This window comes from Rhopalosiphum maidis, chromosome 3 (genome assembly GCF_003676215.2).
Source record: "Rhopalosiphum maidis isolate BTI-1 chromosome 3, ASM367621v3, whole genome shotgun sequence".
Taxonomy (NCBI): Eukaryota; Metazoa; Arthropoda; class Insecta; order Hemiptera; family Aphididae; genus Rhopalosiphum; species Rhopalosiphum maidis.
In genome coordinates, this window is record NC_040879.1 from 26,310,209 (window position 1) to 26,335,981 (window position 25,773).

The following is a 25,773-nucleotide window of genomic DNA, read 5'->3' on the forward strand; positions in this document are numbered from 1 at the left end:
TGTGTTGGTGAGTGTCCCTCCGTCCGTGTGTGTGTGTGTTTGTGTACGTGCGCCGCGCGCGTGTGTGTGTGTGCGCTCTTGCTGTGTGTTTGTGTGTGTGTGTGTGTGCAAAGGATAACAACACCGACGTCGTACGTACGTGTTTGTTTGGTCGTCGCCGTTTGTTTATTTACAATCGTGTGTATTATTTGTGTGTGTTCGTTGTCCGGCACAACAGTCGAAATAGCATTGCTCGATCAGCGGTATTCGCACGCTAATACTGTCCAAGCATTCCAAACATTATACCGGCCGGCGGCGACGACGGCGGTGGCGGCAGTTCGCAATACACGACAATAAGATGCCCTAAGCGGCGTCTTCGGCTTGGTGCAGCCAGTACGTGTTTTCAATTGATCCAGCCAATAGCAACACCTGTCCGACGTCGAATTCCCGTTCGGAACGAAAAGTGATTTTGTGCGTTAACGAACAGTTGAATTTGTTTCGCGTTACAACCCTTCCCATTCTCATGGCGGCCATCAACAGTGGCAGTAATAATAGCAACAGCAACAGCACTAGTGCTGGCGGCAGTAACATGTACCGCGTTGGAGGTGAGTTTCGGTTGAATTTTGGCAGACATCTCGTTTTTATGGTTTATGTCGTTGTGTACTTGAATCCAGTGTTAGTCGTCCTCTCGTCTCCATTATTTACGACGTGATTTACTTAAATTGACATTTACTTTGGTTGTATTAGTCGTTGTTATATAGTGATGTACAACAGCGATCATGCTTGTTGTCACCGATGGGTACCAATTCATGTACAAATTGCGGGTGTTGTGATTATATTGCGATGCAAACCATATAGACATGTGTATGTTTTGTTGTTTACTAACAATTATTTTGTTATAGATTATGTGTACTTTGAGGCTCAACAGCAGCAACAGCAACAGCAGCAGCAACAATCTATGCATCATCAACAGCAGCAGCCATTCCAAATACGTAGAATCGAAGAGCTCAATAAAACTGCCGGTGGTAATGTTGAAGCAAAAGTCATGTGTTTTTATAGGAGACGAGATCTCCCAGCTCAACTTGTCGCGTTAGCTGATAAACACCAACAGCATCAGCAGCAGCAACAATTGTCGTTGACTTTATCATTATCTCCTGGTGGAAGTAGCGCCATTAAAGGATCTGGTAAGCAGTCATCTACCATCAAATCTTCCTCAGCCAGTGATAAAGATGCTAGTACGGATAAGAAAGAACAAGACAGTAGTGCTAGTGGGGCTTTACCAATGGTGAAAAAAGAGCAGCAGAACGAAGAACAATCTGCCAGTAAAATAGAAACATCTGAAATTAATGAAAGTGTAAAAGAAGAACAGCAACAACAACAGGATGTTGAAATGCCAGAAGACTTGGAGACTAATTCGTCTGTATCCGCTGTTGTCAAAAGTGGAGAAGTTCGAGCAGATGGTGATGAGGCTGAAACCAATGATAAATGTAAATATATTCAATATTGTTTATTTATTTTATTTTATTTACGCCAAACGGCAAATTTACAAAATATATGTGGGTGATAACAGAACAATTATAACAGCTTAAGGTTAGAATAATTACAAACAAAATGTAACATTAAAAATATAGTTGTGTGTATATATATATATATAGATAAAAAAAAAGAGCAAAAAGATACAGAGTGAATACATGGCATTATTGACACAACAAAGCATGCGGTATAAAGGATGGTTATGACCATAGAAGGTGAAGTGAGTAGGGATAAGAAAGAGTGGATGATGTCTTGAAGGGTAAATTGAAACACAGAAATTTATAGAGGAAAGGAGATTTGGGGCATCTATTGATCCATCGAGTAGAACTTGAATAAAACGGAAATCAGCATCAATATGTCGAGAAGAAATCGGAGGAATTTGTTTAGCTTTAAAAGCACGAATGAGTAGTCATGCTGCAAATGCTTAATTTTGAGTAAGAATCCTATTCTGGACTCTTTCACTAAATAGGGGGCAATCATATTCTAAAATAGGGTGCTTAAAAGACATTTTTGGTATTGTAAGGATTAAAATATTGTATATGAATCTTAATTATTGTGTGTAATAGCTTCAGATATTGTAAAAGATGATGATAAGACAACACAGAGCACACAACCACAACATGACTGGTGGCGTGGTGAACAGCTTAAGCAACGTGAATTGTTTTTAAGCAGGCAAGTGGAAACATTGGCAGCAACACATATACGTGGAAAATGCACAGTAACATTGTACAATGAGACCGAGTCATTGGACAGTTATTTAGAAAGAGAGGTAAGTACTGAATGTACTTGTGTTTGTTTGCATATTATTAAAATTATTTATACTAAGTTCTGATTAAATATTAATGCTTATTATGAAAATTTTAAATATACTTTGTTGATGTGAGTAATGAGTATAGAACTTTTTATGGTTATATAGTGTATTAAAAATTCAAAGTTTATACCAATTTGTTACTTATAATTTTAAATCAAAATAAATTTATTATACCTAGTTTTAAAATAGTTTAATATATGATACAAAAATTAATGCAATGTTGTGTTTTCAATAATTAATAATATAACATTAATGTATTAATAAATAAATACAATAGCGAACTTGACATATTCCAAAGCTATAGTTTAATATTATACAATCTTACCAACTCATAACCTGATAAGGTAATTAATGTCATATGTTTAATTTTAGGTAGTTAATACTAAAATACTAGTTAATTCTTAACTATTATCTGTATCCACACACCCATAAGCTCTAATAAAAACTCAGAGGCCACCTCTCGATTATCTTTTTGTCATGCTACTGCATAAATACTTGGATAATTTATTAAACATAAAAGCCATCTTGAATAAAATTAAGTTTTATTCCTCTATTTTTGAACTATGAGAATATATATTATTTTATAATTTTTTTATTGACTTCTAATACTAATATTACTTCACATTTATTTTATAGAATTAGGTAGTAATAATTAATTATTAACAATTTTTAATAAATAAAAATCATAAAATTATTACATAATAGAAACATTAAATTTGAGCTTAAACATTTACACGGCATGGTAAATAATGAAAAAGATATTGTTTATAAAATGTAATGGGAATTAAGTTTTGTATATTAATAGCTCATCAACATTTTAGTTATCCTATACTCAAAGAATTTATTTTAGCTTAATAAAATATTTATACATTATATCATATAATTAAATGGTGAAGTGTTAAATTGATTAAAAAACATTTGTTTAGCTTACGGTTATTTTATAATTTATTTTTATTAGCTAATAATTTAGTATTTTGCGCATGGCTGTTTATACTCAAAATCAATCTTTCTAATAACAAATCAAAATTATAACGAACATTTCTGTTATAAGCACCCAATTAAATATTGCAGTTATAAATTTTTGGTTTCAATTAAAAAATGGATATAATTTAAAATGTTGTTAATAATTCTTATTGTTATTGATGGCATATTAATTGTTTGTAATTTGCGAAGTAATAAATAGTAGGTGTACATATGACATGACATTATTAAATACTACTTTGTAGGGATATTATTTGGTGTATCCTTGGTATGATAGGTAATACTTTTAATATAGTATTCAAGTATTATTATGTAACAGTAACAAAAGTTAAAAACAATATTTATATACTTTCAGGTATGTAAGTAGCTACAATTTTTATTGAAAAATTGATACTATATTTTAAAATATCAATGTAATATTAAAAAAATATAAATAATACTTGATATGAGGTATACCACATTTGCTATGTAGGAATAATATATAACCTATAATAGATGAATAAGTAATAATATTAATAAAAACTATTTGTACAATTTTTAGTCATAGATTTCTGGTTTTCAACTTTTTGAAAACTTTTCTATATCAATTATATAAAACTAAAACTTCTACTACTAAAACTAAAAATTAAATAAAAACGGTTTACTGTTAATTATGTGATATTTAATAATTATTATATTATTTAAATATTTACTTTTTTGAATAAGAAATTAATGAATAAAATTAATCAAAATTATTTTAAATTAAAACATGTTAATATTTATAAAAAATGTAAATATTAAAAATCTATTTAGTAAAAGCATAGGAAATATTCTTTTTTATAAAATGTATAATAGGCGTCTTTGCCCTTAACTGAACCAGAGAGTCGTAATCGTGGAAATACGGAATATCTTTGTTCCTATATTATGTGGGAGATAGACAGAGAAAACAAATATTGGTATAGCGGCCCTTTAAGAAAATGTATTATGCTCAAATTTATAAAATACCACTTACCATTCATTATGATGTTAAACAAATAAGGTACACATTATATGATAATATTGGTTGAATATTAATTATTTTACAAAGTTTGAGAATCGAATTATTCATGACTATATCTTTATATCAATCCTTTTTATAATCAATTTTATAGCCTTCACAAGCATTTCACAACTTTTTATATTACCTATTTAAATAATTCAATCATTCTTTTTACAATAAACAGGACACATTCTTCTATTGTCTGGTATTTGATCCTGTCCAAAAGACATTATTGGCTGACAAGGGAGAAATCCGTGTTGGTCATAAATATCAGGCTGAGGTGCCACCAAAAGCACTATTTAATCGTGGTAGTGGTGATGTAAATGCAAAAGATATAACAGCAACATTGGCAAAAGGAGATATAGTAAAAGAAGAAAATATTACTGATGGTGATGGAGAAGAGCCAATGGTAACGGAATGCAGTCGAGATGATGAAGATGATGAAGAGAAAGATGTTGATGCTAAATCCTCTACTGCAGTGACTACAGTGACAACAATAGGAACTGTAACAGCAGTGACAATGGAAAGTGATTCTGAACTTGAAACTTTGATATGGACATGTAGGCCCCAGTGGAATCGTTTGACCGATAGACAAATAGATCAGTTTTTGGTTGTTTCACGATCATTAGGCACATTTGCTCGTGCCTTAGATTGTACCAGCTCAGTAAAACAGCCTTCATTGCACATGTCAGCAGCTGCTGCATCACGGGACATCACATTGGTAAGTTTTTCATAATATCTCAAAATTGCTTAATGGTAATTCACTACGTGGTATGTCTTAACTTGATTAGTATGGTATTAAGTTAGCGTTCTATTGTTTATTAAAAGACTATTAATTTGACATGTATTTTTTTTATTAAAACAACAGTTTCATGCTATGGACACACTGCATAGACATGGTTATGATCTGGGTACTGCTACCTGTTCCCTAGTGCCTAGTACCGGTCCTGTATTGTGCCGTGATGAAATGGAAGAATGGTCAGCTTCCGAAGCAAATTTGTTTGAGGAAGCGTTGGAGAAATATGGCAAAGACTTTGGTGACATACGTCATGATTTTGTTAGTATTTCATATTTCTTCTCTTTTAATTTTAGTAGTAATAGCTTTTAATATAGATTGTATTATTTGTTATTCGTAATTTCAATACTAATCAATTTAAATGGACATGCTGTTACAGCTTCCCTGGAAAACGCACAAAAACATAGTTGAGTACTATTACATGTGGAAGACCACAGATAGATATGTGCAACAGAAGCGTGTTAAGGCTGTAGAACAAGAATCCAAGTTGAAACAAGTGTATATACCTTCTTAGTGAGTATTTGTTATAATATATAATACTAAATTTACATGTAACTTGGGGTAGAGTATGTCGTCAAAAGTTTTACATATTAGTGGATAATAATGTCATTGGTATATCAATTTCAATATGATAAAAGGACGCCACATTTGTATATGTTGTCTCCATTTTAGACACAGTCAACATAATAAATTTGCGTTCATTAGAACACATTATGTGTTGTTAGCTTTAATATTAAAGAGAATTTAATTATTACCAAGGTTAAAGGTTAAAACATTATTATTATTAGCTTTGATTTTTTTCAATATTGTAATTTTTAACTAGATATAAGCATTTTCAATTTGTATTATTTGACATACTCATAACCAGGGCTAGGATTTGTATGTAATAAAAAATTGTAAAATATGCATTTTATTTACCAAAATATGCAAAACTATGCATTTAAATTTTTATAAGATAAACAAAAAAATATAGTTACATAAAAAATATTTATTTATTGAAATACATCAGTGATTGGCTGTTTGTCTTAAAAAACTAAGTTTTATACTTTAATCAGCAGGGCTAGAATTAAATATGAAATATTAATATTAAATTATAAATTTCAACTATGAAATGTACTATAAAATATGCATTTTTTGCATTCTTATAATTGAAATATGCATTAATATTCATTTTATTCAATATAATATGCAATCATATGCATTTTATCCAAAGTATGCAAAAACATGCAAAATAAAAACACCACCATTTATCTCATCATGAAGTGATTCATGGACATTACTGACAAAATCAGTAATCAGAAGTCGCAAAAAAAAACATGCTGTTACACATAAATCCTAGCTCTGCTTATAGCATTTATATTTTGTCATAGCTTGTTGAATTAATTTGTGGTATACTATTGATGTACTATATGTGTACCACTCAGGAACATTGTTTATGAAGGATTAAAAATGTTTCTGCTTGTCCCTATGTACAAATACACAATCACCACTATTCCTACTTTCATGGCTTACAATCAATCTAATTAAGTATTATGTTTATTATTTGTATTGATCAAAGGTTACCTATCTTACCACCAGTATATAAATTTACAAATAATTTTGAACAAAATAATCAATTAGCTCTTGTTACTAATCTTAACATGTACAACTTTTAATATCTAATATCATAATTCAATTTAAAAAAAAACATAAGTAATATTTTTGACAAAATAATATATCATTATCACTTCAATAATTTCTAATTTAATAGAAAAACATTTTAGGTGGGGCTTCAACCTCAAAGCCTCCCTCCTGGGTGTGCTCTTAGTATCTACATTATTTTCATTTTAAAATTGTTTTTTTGTACATAGTAATGGATCAACGAGTGGTGGAAAACAGCAGGCTATAACATCAGGCGTAACAATAAAATCTTCACAGCAACAGCAGCTTGTAAATGGTAACTCGGCAGCTGTGGAGCTGTATTCTCCTAAAAATGGTAGTAGTGGATTATCTATAACAGGGGAAGGACCATTACAACCTGGATTATGTGATTTATGTGACGGTAAGAAAGGAATTTTATAGATAACATTTCTGTATATATATAAATACATTATATAATATGAATATATATCATCATGCAATAATTATAAAATAAATAATTATTGTGTTATTTATATAAATGAAAATAGCTGTGTCTTCACAACAATGGTATCCAAACACCATAGGAGCTACAACCGGAACAACCTCAATATCTTATCATCAGCAAAATGGAGGATTATCTTCTACATTATGTCATGAGTGCTGGACTCATTGGAAAAAATATGGAGGTCCCAGAACTGCTACTTCAGATAAAAAAGTTATTGCAACTGCAAGGGGAGGGAGTATGTCCGGAGACGAAGGTACTTATTATGATATATATCTAAAGTATTATGCTTAACACTTCTTAACAATAACTAAGGATTAAAGACTCAAAACTCAAAAGAGTAATCAACAAGTTTACTTAACACTTTAACTGCGGACGTTGACGCGTTGTCGACATATCGCACCTGTTCTATGTGGCAGGCATTGATGCATTGTTGACAACCTGTTTTACTTTCTGAACTCTTCTAATAATACCAGCATACAACAAGCTATTTGTTCTTGCATTACCACATAGACAAACGGTCGAAATTATTTAATTTGCGGTGGTTTGAGATTCCGGGTATTTTTTATATTTTTATTATACTTACTACTATTAAATATTATTATGAAAAATGTTCAGCATAAGAGAATCGCTCAGGTCAAACCATGCCGCAGTTAAAGTGTTAACTAGTATTCTTTGTATGTATTTTTAATATCTAATGATGAATAACACCATTTGCTTAGATTTAACATAACATATATTATACTCATATGTGTATTATGAATGAATGCATGTTTGGTATATTTTCAACATTAAATTCTTTAACGTGGTTGTCATTACAAGATATGAAGATCGTGTATATTAATATATAAAAATTATTAATTTATAATTCTCAGGCTTGATTTGCAGCTCAGTGATGGCTCTTGCATAGTTAAGGTCAAAATGAGTGATGCTGAATATTCTTATTCAAAATATTTAGGTACACTTTTTTGTTAATTTTTCGATCTTTCGGTGAATCGCTTAATCGATATGAAAACTAATTCAGAGGCCTGATTTCAAATATAAATATAAAATATATCAATTCAGTTTTATTTTGCATTTAATGTTTGAATTGTATGTATTTTTCTTGACTTTGCCATTTATGTTAATATCTTCTGTGAAAGCTTGCAATTATTTTTTGATTTATAATTTGTGAATGTTTTTGTGAGAAGTCTATAAAATAATTTAACAATATCTCATTTATATAAAATATTAACACATTATAGTTAATTATATGTCGATTAATTTGTTTGAAATATTTGTAAATAGATCGACCACACTCAAATGCGTCGTCTAGTTCTCTAGCAGCAGCAATGAACTTGAATGTATCAGCTGGTGGTGGAAGATCTTCATCACATGGACCCACTATGTCGACTCCACCCCATCACCACCACCACCTTATGCACCTTGGTGGTAGTGGAAGTAGTCACCATAGCAGTTATCATCATCAGTCACAACACCACCACCATCAACAGCTTCACCATCAACAACAACAGCTACAGCAACAACAACACCAATCGGCATCGTCTTCACCAAGTGGTGGTGGTTTATTACTACACCAACCACATATTAATTCGTCTGGATCAACAACAACTGCTCATAGGTGCACTATTATAGGGTGCCAAGCAGCTCCATTCAAGAGTAAGTCTCAGCTGCTACGGCATTACAGTACAGCACATGGCATCGGGATAAATTCCAATAGCAGTAGTAGTCCTAGTGCCATCATTACGTCAATTGGTGGTAGCAGTAGATCTTCTGGAAGTGCTGGTCTTGATGGTGGTGGAAGTGGAAAATTATCACCACAGCCACCACAGCAACAACAAACCATTTCTGGTGCAGGACTTCTTCACCATAATTCTGGAGGACCTTTAAACTTGAACAGCAGCAATTCGAATCAACACTCGATCAGCAGTGGTTCTGCTAACCAAGTAATTAATCTCATTGCATCATCATCTTCACCACAACAACAGCCCAACAACCTATCTACAAGTGGTGGAGGCATAACAACAAATACAGTTATTGGAGCAGGAGGAGTAGCCACTGCCACTGGTAGGCCAGTTATGAAGACAAGAACAGCATTTTACTTGAGATGTACATCATTGGCAAAAGCTAGTAGGCGCCGGTCCGCACAACAAGCAGCTGCTGCACTATTACAGCAACAGCACCATCAGAAAAAAGCTTCGTCTAGTGGAAATCAAACAGCATCTCTGCTATCTCCTATAGCATCAGCTATGGTACAGCCTGGATGCTTAGCCCGTCCTAGAAATGTAGCTCGAAGACCATTTGTATGTGTTCCACAAACAGCACACTCTTACAAACACGAATGTGAGTATATATTATGATATTTATAGTGTGTTGTTTAATGTCATTAAAATGCCTAACTTAACTGATTTATTAATAGTGTAGAGTGATTTCATGCTTGGACAAAGCAAACAACTTATACAGTGAAACCTCGATTATCCGGGGTAATGTGGGAGGGGGGTCACACGGATAAGTGAAAATCACGGTTAATCGAGACTTTTTATAATGTTATTTTTTAAATTATAATTAAAATTATATAGGTACAATTTTATAATAATGAAATTTTGAAAATTTTTATTTAATTATAATTAGAAATATATACAATAATGTTATACATAATACTTTTACAGTCCATACTTATTTTTAAATTTTCGGAAAAGTGAGCACGGTTAATCGCGAACACGGATAATCAAGGTTCTACTGTATGGTCTATCTGAATTGCATAATAACTTACTCATTTATTTAATATTTATGTATTAATTTTGATACATACAATTTTTCTTAAATTGTTGTACCTGTCATCATGTTTTGGGGCAGTAAGTGTTTCAATTTTTAACTTGGGTGATAAATTGGATTTAGTTTGTGTTTGAGGGGTTAAAAGTAAAAATTCTTATTACTTTTCAAAATAATCAGAAAAAAAAATATGTCTTAATAATCTTAGATACTTGCAATTTTCATCAAATGTTTATTTTAAAATTGTTGATACATAAAAAATATTTTCATTCTATTAGAGCTATTTATTAATAATTTAAATTTTCTAATTTTTTTTAGATTTTTTTTATAAATGTTAAATAATTTTTGTCATCAAAAAAACCTTGAAAATTTAATAAAAAATGTCTTAAAAGTTTTTATCGTATATATTTAAATTATTAAAATATGTAAGCACAATTTTTTTATAAGCATTTTAAGTTTAAACTTAGTTTTAAAAAGTTTAATTTCTATAGTTGATGATTGAAAATTTAATAAAAGGTTTCTTATAATTATGTAGTTTATATTGTAACCAAAAACTTAAAAATATAAACATGGGTTTTTTTTATAGACATTTTAAATTCATGTTTGAACATTGCTAGATATTTAATATAAGAAAAACATTTTTAGCTATTTTGTTGTAATTTAAACATATTATTTGTGGATATTTTATCATATTATATTTTGTATGGAAAATGACATGTTTAAATGAAATGCTTTCGGCAAAAATTAATTCAACTTGCTATATTAGCAATATAAACGTAATATAAACTATACTTAGTAATTTAGACTGACAAACAGCCATTTGTTTTTGCTTAGAATCTTTTTCTGCATGTAATAATTTATCATTGAATTAAAATGTATTACACTCATTAAAGTGTCTTACTCCTCAATGATAATGTTCATTTGATACCTATTGTATAGCAGACTGGTTACTTGCTAGTTTCCCCAATTTTTTTTTTTCAACTTTGGTCTATTTTTATATTAAAATGTTTAAATACATGGTACAAATGGTTTTATGGATGGTAATTTAGAGATATAATCAAAATAAACATTTTTTAAATTTAATCTCATATTTCTTCTCAATCTTGTAGTCTATTTCACAATACATTGTCATATTTTATTTTAACTATATAGACATTATTTTAGAGTGAAATAGCTATTTCATCGGTATATGTATATATAATTTTGAATATGTTATCTTTCAGGCATGCTGTCAATGCAACATGCTCCAGTCCATGAACTAAGAGCATATTTGAGGGCTGCTGCAGTTAAAGCGCATGCCCGCCGACCTGGAGTTACTAGAGTAGCCAATGCATTAATAGCTGCTAGGAGAGGTCGTGGTGGTATGAATTCAGCAACTGCTGCTGATATAGCTGTGCCAGATTGGTTGTCTCTGCCTTCTCAGCAGCACCAGCATCAGTCTTCACATCATCATGTTTCGTCTTCATCGAAACATGGCAAACATTCTTCAAGATCATCAACGGGCGGACGCGTCGCTTTTCCCAAGCCACCAAAGGCACCGGGTCAGTGTTAACTCCCGAAGTCTATAATATATTAGTTGACAATAATATACATATTATATATTGTGTAGCATTTTGAAGAAAAAATACTGATGTTTGAATTTTTTGAATTGTTATAATAGATTAAAATTGAAATCAATCAATTAATACTTATCGAGTATTTTAAGTATAAGTAAGCTTAAAGTGACTCATTAAAATAAAAGTGAAGGAATGACTAATAATCATTTTAGAATAATTTCAAATACTTTAGATGAATATTCAAAATCATACATTTTTTCCTTCTAAAATGCAAAATAATAAAAATTAAAATAATAATATTAATAAAATTAAAAAATAAAACATAAAATATTTATTAATAGAAATAATAATTTAGTATACAATTGTTACAGTTGTTTTCCTTAAACATTAAATTATATAGATGATTAGAATTTGAATTTAGGATATCTAATAAGTTTAATTGAGATTAATTTGATTAATTTATATAATTTTTTCTTTCTGAATCTTTAAAATTTATTTGTACACAATTAGAGACAGAAGAGGTTATACAAATTTATCATTTACATAATATCTGTAATCATATTTAGAAAATATTTTAATGTGCACCAGGGTAATTAGGGTATATTTTATTTTTAAACTTATTTTTATTGCTAGGTTAACTAGTATTAACTTATTTAAATAAAATCAATACTTTATAGGTATGTAAATGTTAGGACATTATAAATTGTATTGAGTTAATTTCATATTTATATTACAATTTAACTGATTACTAGATAAATATATAAATATATTATAGTTTTAAACTTATATTTATGATTTTTTTTCTGTTAAAAATTGTTTGTGTTTCTTTTGATATGTTAAACAAATTTAATGATAATACTGCAACTAATAGTTATTAAAATAGTTGTTTTTAGAAGTGTTATAATTTTGAAAAGTCTACAATTTCTTTGTCTAATTAGTTTTTTTTATAATTTTCGTTGGCTCTTAAATTAGACTAGATTAAACAATTAAATGTTTTTGTACCTAAAGATGTATATTATTGTCAACATTTATACTTAGTATAATTGAAATTTTATAGTTTTATGATTTCCAACCATCTAAATTTTTTTTCTGGATAATATCTGAAAAAATATTCTGTGTTATATCGTAAAAAATAAAAAATAAACTAATGGAACACTAGCATATATGTTATATATATATATATAACAACGACTACTGTAATTCAGCTTATTGTAGTATTATAGTCTTTATTTCTAAAAATAATTTAAACAATGTTTATCATTATAACTGCGTTTTAATAATATACTACGCTGTTGCGTAATTGTAGATGGAAGTTTGCTATATGAACGAGTTCCAAATAAACAGGAAGCTGCCGCGGCTGCGGCAGCTGCTACTTCTGCATTGAACAACCCATCCGCAGCTGCAGCAGCTGCTGCTGCTGCTGCAGCAGTTGGACTGAACCCGGCTGCAGCAGCCGCCATACTCGGAGCTTTGGGGCCCCCGGGATCAGCTAGTAGTGGTAGTTCTGCGGGGGCATCTGGTTCGACAAATGATCAATCGGCTACGGGGTTTGATGTAGCAGCTGCAGCTGCTGCTCTCTACCAACAGCAGCAGCAACAGCAACAACAACAACTACAACAAGGCTCTTCATCGTCAAGCAATAAGAGGCGGCTATATGAAACCGATAGTGGTAAGCATCCTCGGATCAAGTTCACCAATTATCTTACTCTGCGTATACACATGTGTTTTCCGTCGGATTTAATCAGTTAATTTTAATGTATAATATCTATTGAATTAAAGAAAAGTAAAAAATCTACTATATCCAAACAATCTGGATTCTACTGATAATGCAAACACATAAAATCTTGGTTTTTAGTTCTGAGTATTTATCTCCATTTGAATACCGTCACTATTATTATTATTATAATACACATCAAGTATGATTTATTAGTGGCATTTCTAAAGACAGATCATATTTTATTATATACGCAAGTATTAAACTAGAGGGGGGGACTATTTTTAAAGATCTTAATATTATAACAATGAATGTTTTTTTCCGTGCAGCATCTATACAACAGCAACCACAACCACAAGCTGGGCCGCCATCAAAACGTATGCATCGGCAGCAACATCATTCGCAACAGCAGCAGCAACAACAGCAATCTTCTGCTCATCATCACCACGCCCAACAACACCAACAACCCTCATCAACGTCACAAGGAGGTAGCGGAGCCGGCGGGGGTGCTGTAGATGGAATGCTGGCGTCGATCGTGGCGCATCAACAACAGCAACAACAACAGCGAGGTGGTACATCAAGTGGAGGACCTTTACAATTGACTGCCACTGGAAGTGGTGGTAAATCCGGGGGCTCGGCAGGCCACCACCAGTCACAACAGCATCAGCAGCATAATCATTACAGGACACCATCAATGGCTCGAACTGGTAGAAAGCATGTAATATCGTGGACGGACGCTCCTGATGACCTGTATTATAGATGTACTACATTGTCTAGGTACAATAACTATTATGGCCTGTGACCACCGCACTTGTGTGGTATTGTCCAAACGTTAGATTAATTTTTCACATTTAGATGGTTGATTATTCACTTTTTATCGTGTTTTTTTTTGTTAATATAACATTATCAAGTATTTTATTGTTTGCTGCAGATCTTTACGGAAAGCCAGGATGACGGGTAAGGAACTAAGGCGGTCGGCACGCAAGCCATGGCAACCGATAGCCGCGCTTCTTGGCATATCGTTCACAATGCCGTCCGCTGCTGCATCGTCGTCGGCGACACCATTAGGAACAGCAGGGCCTACGGGATCACCGGCTCCACAAACCAATAGTACATCCGGAAATTCATCATCAATAGGGTCAGCTACACCATTTGATATGTCTACCACTGGTGGTGGTACTAGCAGTAACAATAGACAACCGTCCACCATACCGAATCCGTCGGCGGCACCGATAGTAGCACCATGTATTAGTGGCGCGCTTACAATGTCGTCACGTTCTAGTGGCGGCGGAAGTAGTCATCACTAAGTACCACCGTATTATGTGGACTTAGGCACTGTTGGTGGTGAACATCACCAACCGTTTGGACGATAATTTAGAATTTCAATTTTTTTTTCATCATCGTACTATTTTATTTTTATACATTAACAATAATCATATTAATTTTAATCCGAATCCTTTCTATAGGTTGAACCTAAATATGCTAAAATTATTTTTATTATTTTTTTTTTACTATTATTATTATTTTACTATTACACACACACACTATGATTATCGGACTTTATTATTATTGATTACATAATACTTGTAACATTTTTAATTAATTAGGTGATTTTTATTTTTATTTTTTTGGCTACACTGAGTATTTTATTATAATTAAAATACATAATATGATTATTACTTCGATATTGACTATATATTGTAATAAAAATAATGAAAAATATTGTAGCTTTTAAGGTCATATTTTTACAAACAACATTAGCAATCTAGCAGCCATAGTTTTTAGCTTAATTAGTTTAGATGCGATTTAAATGAAAACAACTGTTGTATAATTGATTGTTTTTTTTATTGTAACAAATAATTTTCTTATGACTACACGCACATGTGACTTTTCTTTTTGTTTTATGACTATTTACAAAATAATAAAACAATAAGACGCGACATTTGAATAAACGATTATATATATATGTATATATATTATTATCATTTTACATAATATATATGTATGTATGTATTTATGTATGCATGAATATATATTTACAAAATATAATATTGTTCATATTCATACATACATTTTCGCATATTCAGTACATATAGTATTTGACACGATAATGAAATAGTATACTCAGTTAGCCTTTAAGAAACGGCCAAACAGTCTAATGCTATTAGCTAGTCTATTGTAGTAATTTTCGCTCGAATGTCACCTGACTCTTGCTGTTGGACTAGTACCACTGACGTTTTCAGCTATAGAATCCTTGGATAGGTTGAGCGGCATACAATCTAACAGTAAAACAAAAATATTAAATGTCTATGTAATTATAATAATACTTATAAATAATAAGTAAAAGGGTTAATTTTAATCTGTTCAAAATATTTTTTTTATAGGTGTTTTACTTTTTAAAATTGTAGTATTTCGTAAAAATTTATAAATTTTAAATAATTGTAGTTAAAGATGTTTGTGGCATGTTTCAGAGAATTCAAATAGATCATAATTAAATTTGCAATAATAAATTATGTGGCTGTCTAAACTACTTCAAACTGCATAACTGACAATGTATTTTTAAAATAAAACTATTATATTTTGACTAAAATATTTATTTATTTAATCTATATAATAAATAATTTAAAAATATAATATAACGATGATGAAAAGTTAATTTTTTAAGAAACAAAATATTCCGAAAGGATGGTTATGATTATGGGAGGTCAAAGAAGTGGTAAATTTAAAAACTGGTAAAAAACAAAATAGTAAAGAAAACCGGGAAAAAGATAATTTAAGAAACTTAAGGCGTGAAGGCATCAAGAAGTTAAAAGGAGAATGTTAAGTATAAGGGAACATGTAGTTGTATACTCATATGAAATTAAGTTTTAAAAATTAGACTTTCTTATAATATAAATAAAATGATTGTTGCTTTTGCGTAAGTTAAGTTAAAACAGAATTGGGTTGGGAAAATATAAACAATAATTGATAGTAAACTTCACTAGTTCCAGTGTGTTATTTTTATCAAGATACGGGGAATATTTAAGTTGCCACAATTAATAAATGACAAAGGTTTGTAATGCTAACACTACGATAGTAAGATAGTAGCAAGAATAAGATTCGAATATTGGTATAGTATATTGATTGATAGATAAACTACTTCAATTAGAAGAATAGATGAATCAAAACATACAAGTGTATAACTGTAAAATATGAATTAAATTTTGAAATATGAAAGACGATATAAGCATTGATTTCAATGATCCCTTGTTCCTTCTCGAGTAAAATTTATAATAGGATTTACATCAAAACCAAAAAATTGTGTAATTTGTTAGCCTAAGATAGGAACCTAGTAAAAGCCATAGTATATAATCAGAATCCAATGAACAAAAAATAACCTTATCATGAATTAACTTGGTTCTGAGGCCTCTAACATTTTGATAAATATAATTTGTTTAAATACATTTTAGACACATGCGAAGAAATAAAACTATTTATTATATTTCGATAAAGATTTTATATTTATAAAAAATATATTTACAGTATAAAATAGAAATAGATAAAATACATATTATTAAGAAAAGTAATACGGATACGATACATCAGTGGTTCCTAATTGGTGGTCCGGATGTTGATGTTAGGGGGTCCGTGGTTATGTAGTACTGAAGTGATATTCTTCTTTTATCTTAGTGGAATTATTTAACATGTAGAGGTTTGAAATTCCCGGTGTTATAAATAAGTAAATATATAGATGTATTGGATACATACTTATTCAATATAATAATTGGGTGGAGGAGAAGCCAGTTTAAAATTAAGTCTGAGATGAAAAAGTGTTAATGCGGTTTCTTTTTATTGTATACAATTATTTTGAATGGTTGAGGGTATTCCTTTTAAGTAAGAAGTAGTGTGTATTCGTGTTAACCTAATTTATTTCGTTGGCCCAGTTAAGCATATAAGAACATAAATTTTAATGGTCAAGGAAAATTTTATCCTTAACGAAATCGATTGACTTAAAATTTGACGATTATAAGAAACGTATCGAAACGCAGAAAGTACCCGGGCTTTTTTTAGCTGTTTTGTTATTACTAAATGACCTGAAGACGTATTGCCATTTTTACGAAAACGCGTAACTTGGATTCCAGAAAGAAAAATATATAGATAAAAATAGCATTGGTAATCTTAGTATTCAAAATCACTTGAGAAAATTCTAATGTGTACTAAGCAGCTATTGGAATAGGAAATTATATTAATTACTCAGTCTTATTAGTTTAGCACTAAGATTTAAATTGTTTGAGCCTATATCACAAGTATGGAAGTTAATGAGTTATTTTGTGAATGTATTTTTTGGACCGAGTTTATTTAGTTTATTATAATATATAATATATACTTGGTCTTGTATCGATCAAGTTTACTTTTCTGAGTTACTTCTTGCGTAACTTTAACATGGTTAAGATTATAAGAGCTTTTGACCAAATGAAAATAAATAGTAGCTATTTAGCCATAGTTTATCTATTAAATATTAGGTCTAATAGTATTGGTTCAATAGTTTAAATAAACAAAGTTCAAAGCAAGTAGAATTACAATAGTATCTAAATATTAATGTGTAAGATAATACTAAGGCCCAAGGCAGGCAATTTAATGTACAACAGTAATAATGTGCAGTTACGCTGGTAGATAAACATTAGGAAAATCTTTAGTTAGAAACTTTTGTTTGTAAGTTCAGATAACTCAAGTTTAAAATTATTGATTGCCATTTTACATTCGCAGATACCAGTTAAGCGATCGTATTTTAGCGGACGATCAAAACAAATTGACAATCAACTATTAGAGTATAAATGAGTTTAAAATGTTAAGTTGACTAAATCATAAGTACAAAGGACCTAATTGTAATTATTGGTAAACTTACCGGCGGAAGAGGACTCTTCATCTAGGGTAGCTACAACTCCAGAGTTATTTTCTTCTATACAACCGCCGTACTCGGTAGCGCCTATCACTCCAGTTCTTTTTTTGACGCTACTACCCTGTTGTCGATGGAACGATGATAGTTGTTGTTGTACCGTGGGCGCTGGTTGATACTGTTGCTGATGGTGCAACAATAAATTACGAGAGTGAACAGGATGCGGATGTAACATTAAAGAAGGAGGCGGTGATGGAGTAGCAGGTGGCAACAAACTACTGCCATTAACCGTGGCAGTTATTAAAGGTGAAGAATAAGGTGCCACGACCGTTGATGCAGATGAAGAGATGGTGGCGTTAGTAACTCCGCTTCCGACAATTGCTTCTGATGGATGTAAAAGAGGCGGTTGCCGGTTCAATTGACGTTGCCAAGTACTATTGGCACCACCGGTCGTGGGAAATTGTGAAGACAATAAAGGCGATGGTTGCGATTTAGGCAACGTTTGAGGCAGTTGTGCGTGGGTTTGATATGCCATAGCAGCAGCCATTGCGGCTTGATGGTATAACACATTAAAGTAGCCAGCCGCGGCTAATTGTCCAGCAGCCGGGTGGTGAATAGTAGGAAGTTGATGAAGAGCAGTTAGAACGGCAGAAGCATTATCAGCTGAATTAGCACAAACTGATGGTATTGCCATTGCCGACGTTCCTAGGCCATTATCAACTTTAACGGCAGCTGCATTAATAGGCGGTAATGATGAAACAACTGTTGATTCGGCTGATGGCCTTTTTCTGCTGCCATTCGTATGATGCCTGTATCCAACACCATTTATATTAGCAGCAATGGGTGGCGAACCACTTTCACTACTGGGACTCTTGAGCAATGTACGCAATAATGATAGTGGTGCAGGTGATGGCGTATTAAGGTTTTTATGTGGTGACAATATTGTACTAGTAGAAGTAGGCGTGGTAATGACACAATTTTCTGGATCTATTACCATTGAAAGAGCACCACTACCATTAGAGCGTTTCGCTCCCGTCGCACCACCAGACAATATAGCAGTTATGCTGTGATCGTTGGTTGACATGGTTTGCATCGGAGGTTGTGGAATAGTTTTTTTCACATTTTTATCAACTACTAACCGTTGCTGCGGTAATAGTATCTGTTCCGGCGGATGATGGTTTCCTAGTTTATATTTTTTGTGAGGGCTACTATTGCCACTCTTATTACTAAGGGTTATTGTAGTGGCAGTGACGGGAATTGGGGTAGCGGTGGTGGGTGATGGAGAAACCATAGAGCGCCGCTTACTACCTCCTCCCGTATTAGAACACGTGGAATCGACAACGCTTGCCGAAGAAACGGTGATGTGACGAGAAACGATAGGAGGAATAATATCGACGACAGCAGAAATAGCAGCAGTCATAGTGTCTCCATTATTGTTGATCGAGAGTTGCCTACGTAACAATAATTCTGTTGTATGTCTCCTACACCACAAGTTCCGTACAACGCATTCTAAATTTATTTTTGGGGGCTTAAGTTCTTGTAAAATGGAGTTTTTAGTCATCGATTTTCTCTTTCTTTGACACCAGAGACGTTCCTTTTTTGGTAATGACAATAAACGCCTCTGAACTTTTATTGTATCGGTGGCCATCATCATAAACGCTTGATGTTGGTGTTGCTGTGAACGTCTCGGCAAACCTCGTAATTGTGTAGGTGGTTGACAGTGTTGATGTTGAAAATCGGTAACATTTTCTACTGCTACAGTAGTTGAACATTTTCTGGAAGGTCTTCGCACAATATTTGTCGTTGTAGCAACTACAATTCCACCAGCATGTGTAGCTGTATTAACAGCATTAGTAATGAGAGAAAGTGGCGGGGGCGTCGTCCTGTGTTGAAATTGATGTTGCTTACGCTCACCAATTCTTACCGTTGGTGGTTGTGATTGCTGTACCGGTTGAGGTGACTTACTGTCAGAGGCAGTATTAGTAACCAAGTAAGGCCATATGGTCTTATTTTGCTGATATTGTGACCACTCACCTATACACTTGACATTATTTTTGTGTTGCTGTATTACTGTCGGAACTGGTACCCAACGGCATGGGGATGTTAAAGCAGATGGATTGTTATATGGATTTTGTTGATGATGGGCTGCTAGTTGGAATATAAATTTGCCATCTGTAAAAATTGATATAAACAAGTTTATATATATATATATGTAAATATTTAATTTATAGAATATTGAAATATTGCAATAGTAAGAACTATTACATCTATCATTAAAATCCAATTTTTTTTTTACAAAATCTATACTTAATTAATTTAATTTAAATTTAAATCAAGAACCTTGAAGTAGTAGATATTGACATAACACGGGTTCTTTTATTGAAATAAATAAATAATAAAGGATAAATAAAGGAAACTAATTATGGAAAATACTTTAAAGTAGACCTATAAACATTTTTTTTGTAGTGTAATACAAATTAAATAACTATAGATTTATCTAAAACATTATTTTGATAGTTCATAATATAAATCTTTTAGACAGGATTTTGGTATTTATAGTTAAGTTATAAAAGTTTAAATAAACTATTAAAATTAAAATTTCAAATTATTTTATATTGACTGAACCATGAAATCGAAGTTAGAAACATATTTATACTATTTTTAGTAAACGTTTACTTATTTTTTTTCAAAATATATTAATAATAATTATTATTAAAGATGTAATAATATTAAAATTTTAAAAATTTTTTCATACCTGTAACTAGCTGTATGCGGGAATGCGTTTTTTCAAAATTAACCATAGTAAAAAAAAAATATTTAAAAACAAATTATGCGGTACAACGGGTTATGAACGTTTGGAGTCATAATTACTGCTTTTCACAGAACAAGAAATGGTATTGAACGTAGATTTAAATGCAGTAATTTATGAATTCAATAATATGGGTAATAGACAAATGTCTTATATCTAATTACATAAAATACATTTATGATTTCTAGCTATGTAATTCAAAATTATTATATTTGTTATATAATTATACTTTATTTTAATTTACTAGTACCTGTTTAGTATAAAGTATTTAAAATAATACACTTAAAATTATATTAAACTATGAAAGAAAAGGGGGTTATAAAATGGTTGATCAGACATCGGAAGGCCAATAATAAATATGGGAACTACCCGCTTTTAGAGTCTGCACATGCCTATGCTGTTATATATTATTCTTATTAATTTAATAATGTTTTATTTATCCTTTAAAGATTATAAACAAAAATAGGATATGGCACATAAGTAATGTGAAAATGGAAAATTATAGAAGATCTCTGTAAATTCATTGATAGTTAAATGAAATATCTAATTGTATTTAGTTATAACACAATAACATCATGTATCATTTATAATATAAATAATATCATCAAAATCAATTTTACTTAAATTAATTAATTGTTATTGGTATCTTACAATTATAAAACTAATATTTGATGTCTATAAAATGTAAAAAATATAGGAAATATTTTTAAATCATGAAATAGATAAAATGTTATTAAAAACTAATTAGGTAGATTTATTTGGTAGGATATCAAAGTTCATGAAAACGTTAATGATAAAACTTTGTACAATATTATGCATATATTAGGTATAAACAGTAGAATCTTGATTATCCGTGTTCGCGATTAACTGAGCTCACTCTTCCGAAAATTTAAAAATAAGTATGCACTCTAGATATATTATATGTAGTTATAATCGAACATTTTATATTACATAACATACAATATCGACAAATGTTACAATGATATTTTTGACGATAATATGAAGATAAGCAATATTGTACATATAATATTATGGATGTATAACATTATTGTATATATTTCTAATTATAATTAAACAAAAAGTTTCATTATCATAAAAAGTCTTGATTAACCGTGGTTTTCATTTATTCGTGTGACCCCCTCCCCACCATTACCCCGGATAATCGAGGTTCTACTGTATATCTAAATTACTCTTTATATACTTTATATCCACTTGGCATTAAATTAATTGCAGATTAATGAATGTTTCAGATTATTTCACAGCTGGATTATTAAGATTATTCATTTTATCAGTAGTTATAAATAATTTAATAAAATAAAAATGTTTTGAAGAAGTATACTATCTATCATTTTTTTATACCGTATGAAACAAATTTAACACCAATTATTGTTTGGATTACTGATTCAAAATGAATGAATGATTGGTACCTACTTATAACTAAATTGGACACTATACCTAATAACATTTTTATTTATCAATTTTAATCATAAATTTATGTAATAACTAGTGTTAATACTAAACAACAACTTAAATTGCAACTATTTTATATTAAAAATTATATTATTATGTAGGTATTAGCTAACTATATAGTATTTTAAATGGAATTTTTACTATGCAGTAGGTACTACTATAATATGAATTATAAACTCAAATTAATTTTAAATTTCATATCAAATAATGTTAATACTCAAGTATTGACCGGGGAAATTGATAACATTATTAAAATGGTTACAATAGTACTTAAGTATTTTTTATGTACTGATACCTACTAAACCCATGTATGTATAATTTATACATTAAATTATATATTTTTTTTTAAATATTTACTGTATTTATTCAATTCTACCTATTTATTCACATAAATATTATATACAATTTTTTCTTTAATACATAATGTAAACTAAGCGGATATAAATTATACAAAATATACCTATCAAATTTATCAAATAAGAATGACACTGACAGCCAGAATCTATACAGAAATATTATTTGATAAAACAATATGATTGGTAATGGAAGTATATATTACAAATATTTAATAATAGATTATATAAGTTACCTTTATAAAACGTGAGACGTCCTCCAATACTTGTTGGAGTAGTGGACACGGCTGCTTCATCATTATGACTACTGCTAGAAGAATCTTTATCACCATTATTATCATCTTCCATTTGTTTAGGTAATGACGGTGGTATTGTTGGAGTTTTGATGGTTGTAGTACAACTGTCATCAATTGCTGTAGACAACCTGGTAACAGTGGCAGAATCGTCATCATCACTACCACTCCTGCTGCTACTGCTGCTACCACCACAACAACTAGTAGTCGTTGACACTTCAGACGATGATTTGAGGCTACCACCTTCATCTCCTCCACCTACGTCATCATTGCTACTTGATCCGCTCGTAGTGGTACTGTTTGTCATCAGTGTTGAGGCATCGTCCACTACGTTGGATGCCGCCGATATAGGGCAGCGGCGGCGGCGGTCGTCTAAAGCGGCGACCGCCGCCGAATCTCGTGTCATGGTTATTGCCACCACAACTATTATAAGGGCGACGACAGCGGTTTGATGTTATTAATTGTGCTGGTGCCAGTGGCACTGCTGTGGCGAGCTTTTGTGGCAGATTGCAACGTACTGTAGACTCGACAACTCCGGCGACAGCACCACCACGGCTGCGTATCATGATATCGAAAAACCATTTGATATGTTATGTTGCTGCTGGCCACGATCGGTAGGTACGCATACACGATGACGGCAGACTGTGAGCAGACTCAAAGGCGAACTATGTCGTACTCTACACGGCGGTAAGACGACTTTACGACGACGTGAAAAACGCGCGTTTCCGTCGCCGACAGTGGACAACACTACCGCTGTAAATTGTGGCTTTCGCGAACGTCTGTATCAGCATAGTATTCGCGATCGGCACACCAAACGGATAGTACGACGACGTAAGTAGGAACAACGACTATACTATCGTCCGTAATGTATATTAAATACGTTAGTTTTTCGGATGGCAATGGGATTCTAAGGACCGAGAGCCCAGAAGACGGTGCGGTGATATCGTGACTTTTGATAAAACAATAATATGCGACATTTAGCGACAATGACGATTTCCCCGATCGCCGGCAAAAAAAGAAAAAGAAAACGGAATTGTTAATTAAATTAATGCAATTCTCGTCCAATGTTATTCTTCCGCGACACGCGTGCACAGTAGTCGATGGTGGAAATATAATGCAATAATATATTTTATTATATTTTATCTATTATAATATTTTAGTGGTAGTAGTAGTAGTAGTAGTCGTCGTCGTCGTAGTAGCAGTAGTAGTAGTAATAGTATCGATGATTGGTTGTAGAAGTAATAACGAGAAGTCGTTGTAGTCGCGATAGTTTTAGTTATGTTCAGTAATAGAAGTAGGTAAAAAAACTCGCGACAGCCGGGATACACTCAACTATTACTAAAGTTTGTCTAGCAGATAAGTGAATAATAATAATAATAATAATAATAATGGAACAGACGTACCACGGAGGTGACGACGTATGTGGTGTGTGTAGTAGTAGTACTGTAGTATTTACGACGTTATGTTTGCATGATCCGCGCACGCGCAATGGTGACGAACGGTGGAGGTAAAAAAAGTACGCCGACAAATGACATTTTTTTCATATAGATGGTAAGAATAGTTAGATCATGTCTAGTGTTTGTCTTATCGACTGGTGAAAATTATTAACAACCATGTAATCGTCATTTCTGGGATTATTGGATTCACGATATTCTGTGTATATAGGTGATCCATTTAATGTAAGTCTTATTCTTTCAGATAACATTAATATTTTTTATCGTTAATTTTTAAATTATTTTGAATGATAAGTGACAAATTGAGAACATACATTTTTAATGTTATACTCCGAAGCATACTATTCTAATATTCGAAGTATTTCGATCGAATTTTTGACAAGTAGTTTATTAGTAAGTAGGGCTAGGACTTGTATGCAATAAAAAATTGTAAAATAGGCATTTCAATTTTTAAACAAGATGAACAAATATGTAACTTTTGGTATAAGCGTCATTAAATTATCAAATATCAAATTGTAACCCTTTAATACATAACGACAGCATAATTAATCACGAGATTATTCAACCATAATTAAAATATTAAATAATAATAAAAACATCATTAAAACGTCATTAGAACATCAGTTAAACATCAACAAAACATCAGTTAAAAATCAACAAAACATTACAATATCATTAAATCATCAACAAAATATTATTAAAACATCATAAAAACAACTAAAATACCATTCAAACATAATTAAAACATTATAAAAAACATCGTTAAAACAGCATTATAGAAAAATCATTGAAACATTATTAAAACGTCATTAAAACATTATTACATCATTAATCATCAACAAAACATCAGTAAAATATCACGAAGACATTAAATATCATTAATAAATCATTAAAACATTAATAAAACAATTAAAACATCATTGAATCATCTTTAAATCATCACTTAACAACAAAAACATAAACAAAACATTATTAAAAACATATCATTTCTGTCGTTCTGGGAAGTGTACATATATTTAGTTTTCTCTTGGTTGACTTCTAGACCCATAACTAGAGTATGGATTTTAAAGCAATAAAAAACTAAAAAAAGCAATAAAGCTTTCTAATTCTTCCAAAAAAGCATTAAAAAAAGGTTTTTAAAAATAGTATAAAAATTATTTATTAGTTCATAAAAAATATTTTAAAAAAAAGGTATTATAATAAATTTATATATAAGCCTGCTTCTCCGAGTTTTCC

The 25,773-nt window shown here is 31.2% G+C and overlaps 2 protein-coding genes across 2 annotated transcripts; one reads left to right on the plus strand and one right to left on the minus strand.

The window, feature by feature from the left end:
- On the plus strand, positions 1-15,641 carry LOC113558721 (filaggrin). Its single transcript, XM_026964237.1, has 13 exons — positions 1-584; positions 882-1,466; positions 2,079-2,281; positions 4,507-5,043; positions 5,191-5,379; positions 5,498-5,631; positions 6,969-7,159; positions 7,287-7,496; positions 8,528-9,583; positions 11,236-11,553; positions 12,875-13,237; positions 13,612-14,059; positions 14,214-15,641. Exons 1-13 carry the CDS (start codon positions 503-505, stop codon positions 14,587-14,589), a joined length of 4,692 nt encoding a protein of 1,563 aa, XP_026820038.1. The 5' UTR covers positions 1-502; the 3' UTR covers positions 14,590-15,641.
- LOC113558722 (protein hairless) lies at positions 15,423-24,430 on the minus strand. Its single transcript, XM_026964238.1, has 3 exons — positions 23,027-24,430; positions 18,168-20,330; positions 15,423-15,561 (listed from the first exon to the last, which is right to left on the minus strand). Exons 1-3 carry the CDS (start codon positions 23,487-23,489, stop codon positions 15,482-15,484), a joined length of 2,706 nt encoding a protein of 901 aa, XP_026820039.1. The 5' UTR covers positions 23,490-24,430; the 3' UTR covers positions 15,423-15,481.
- Between the last annotated feature and the right edge of the window lie 1,343 nt (positions 24,431-25,773).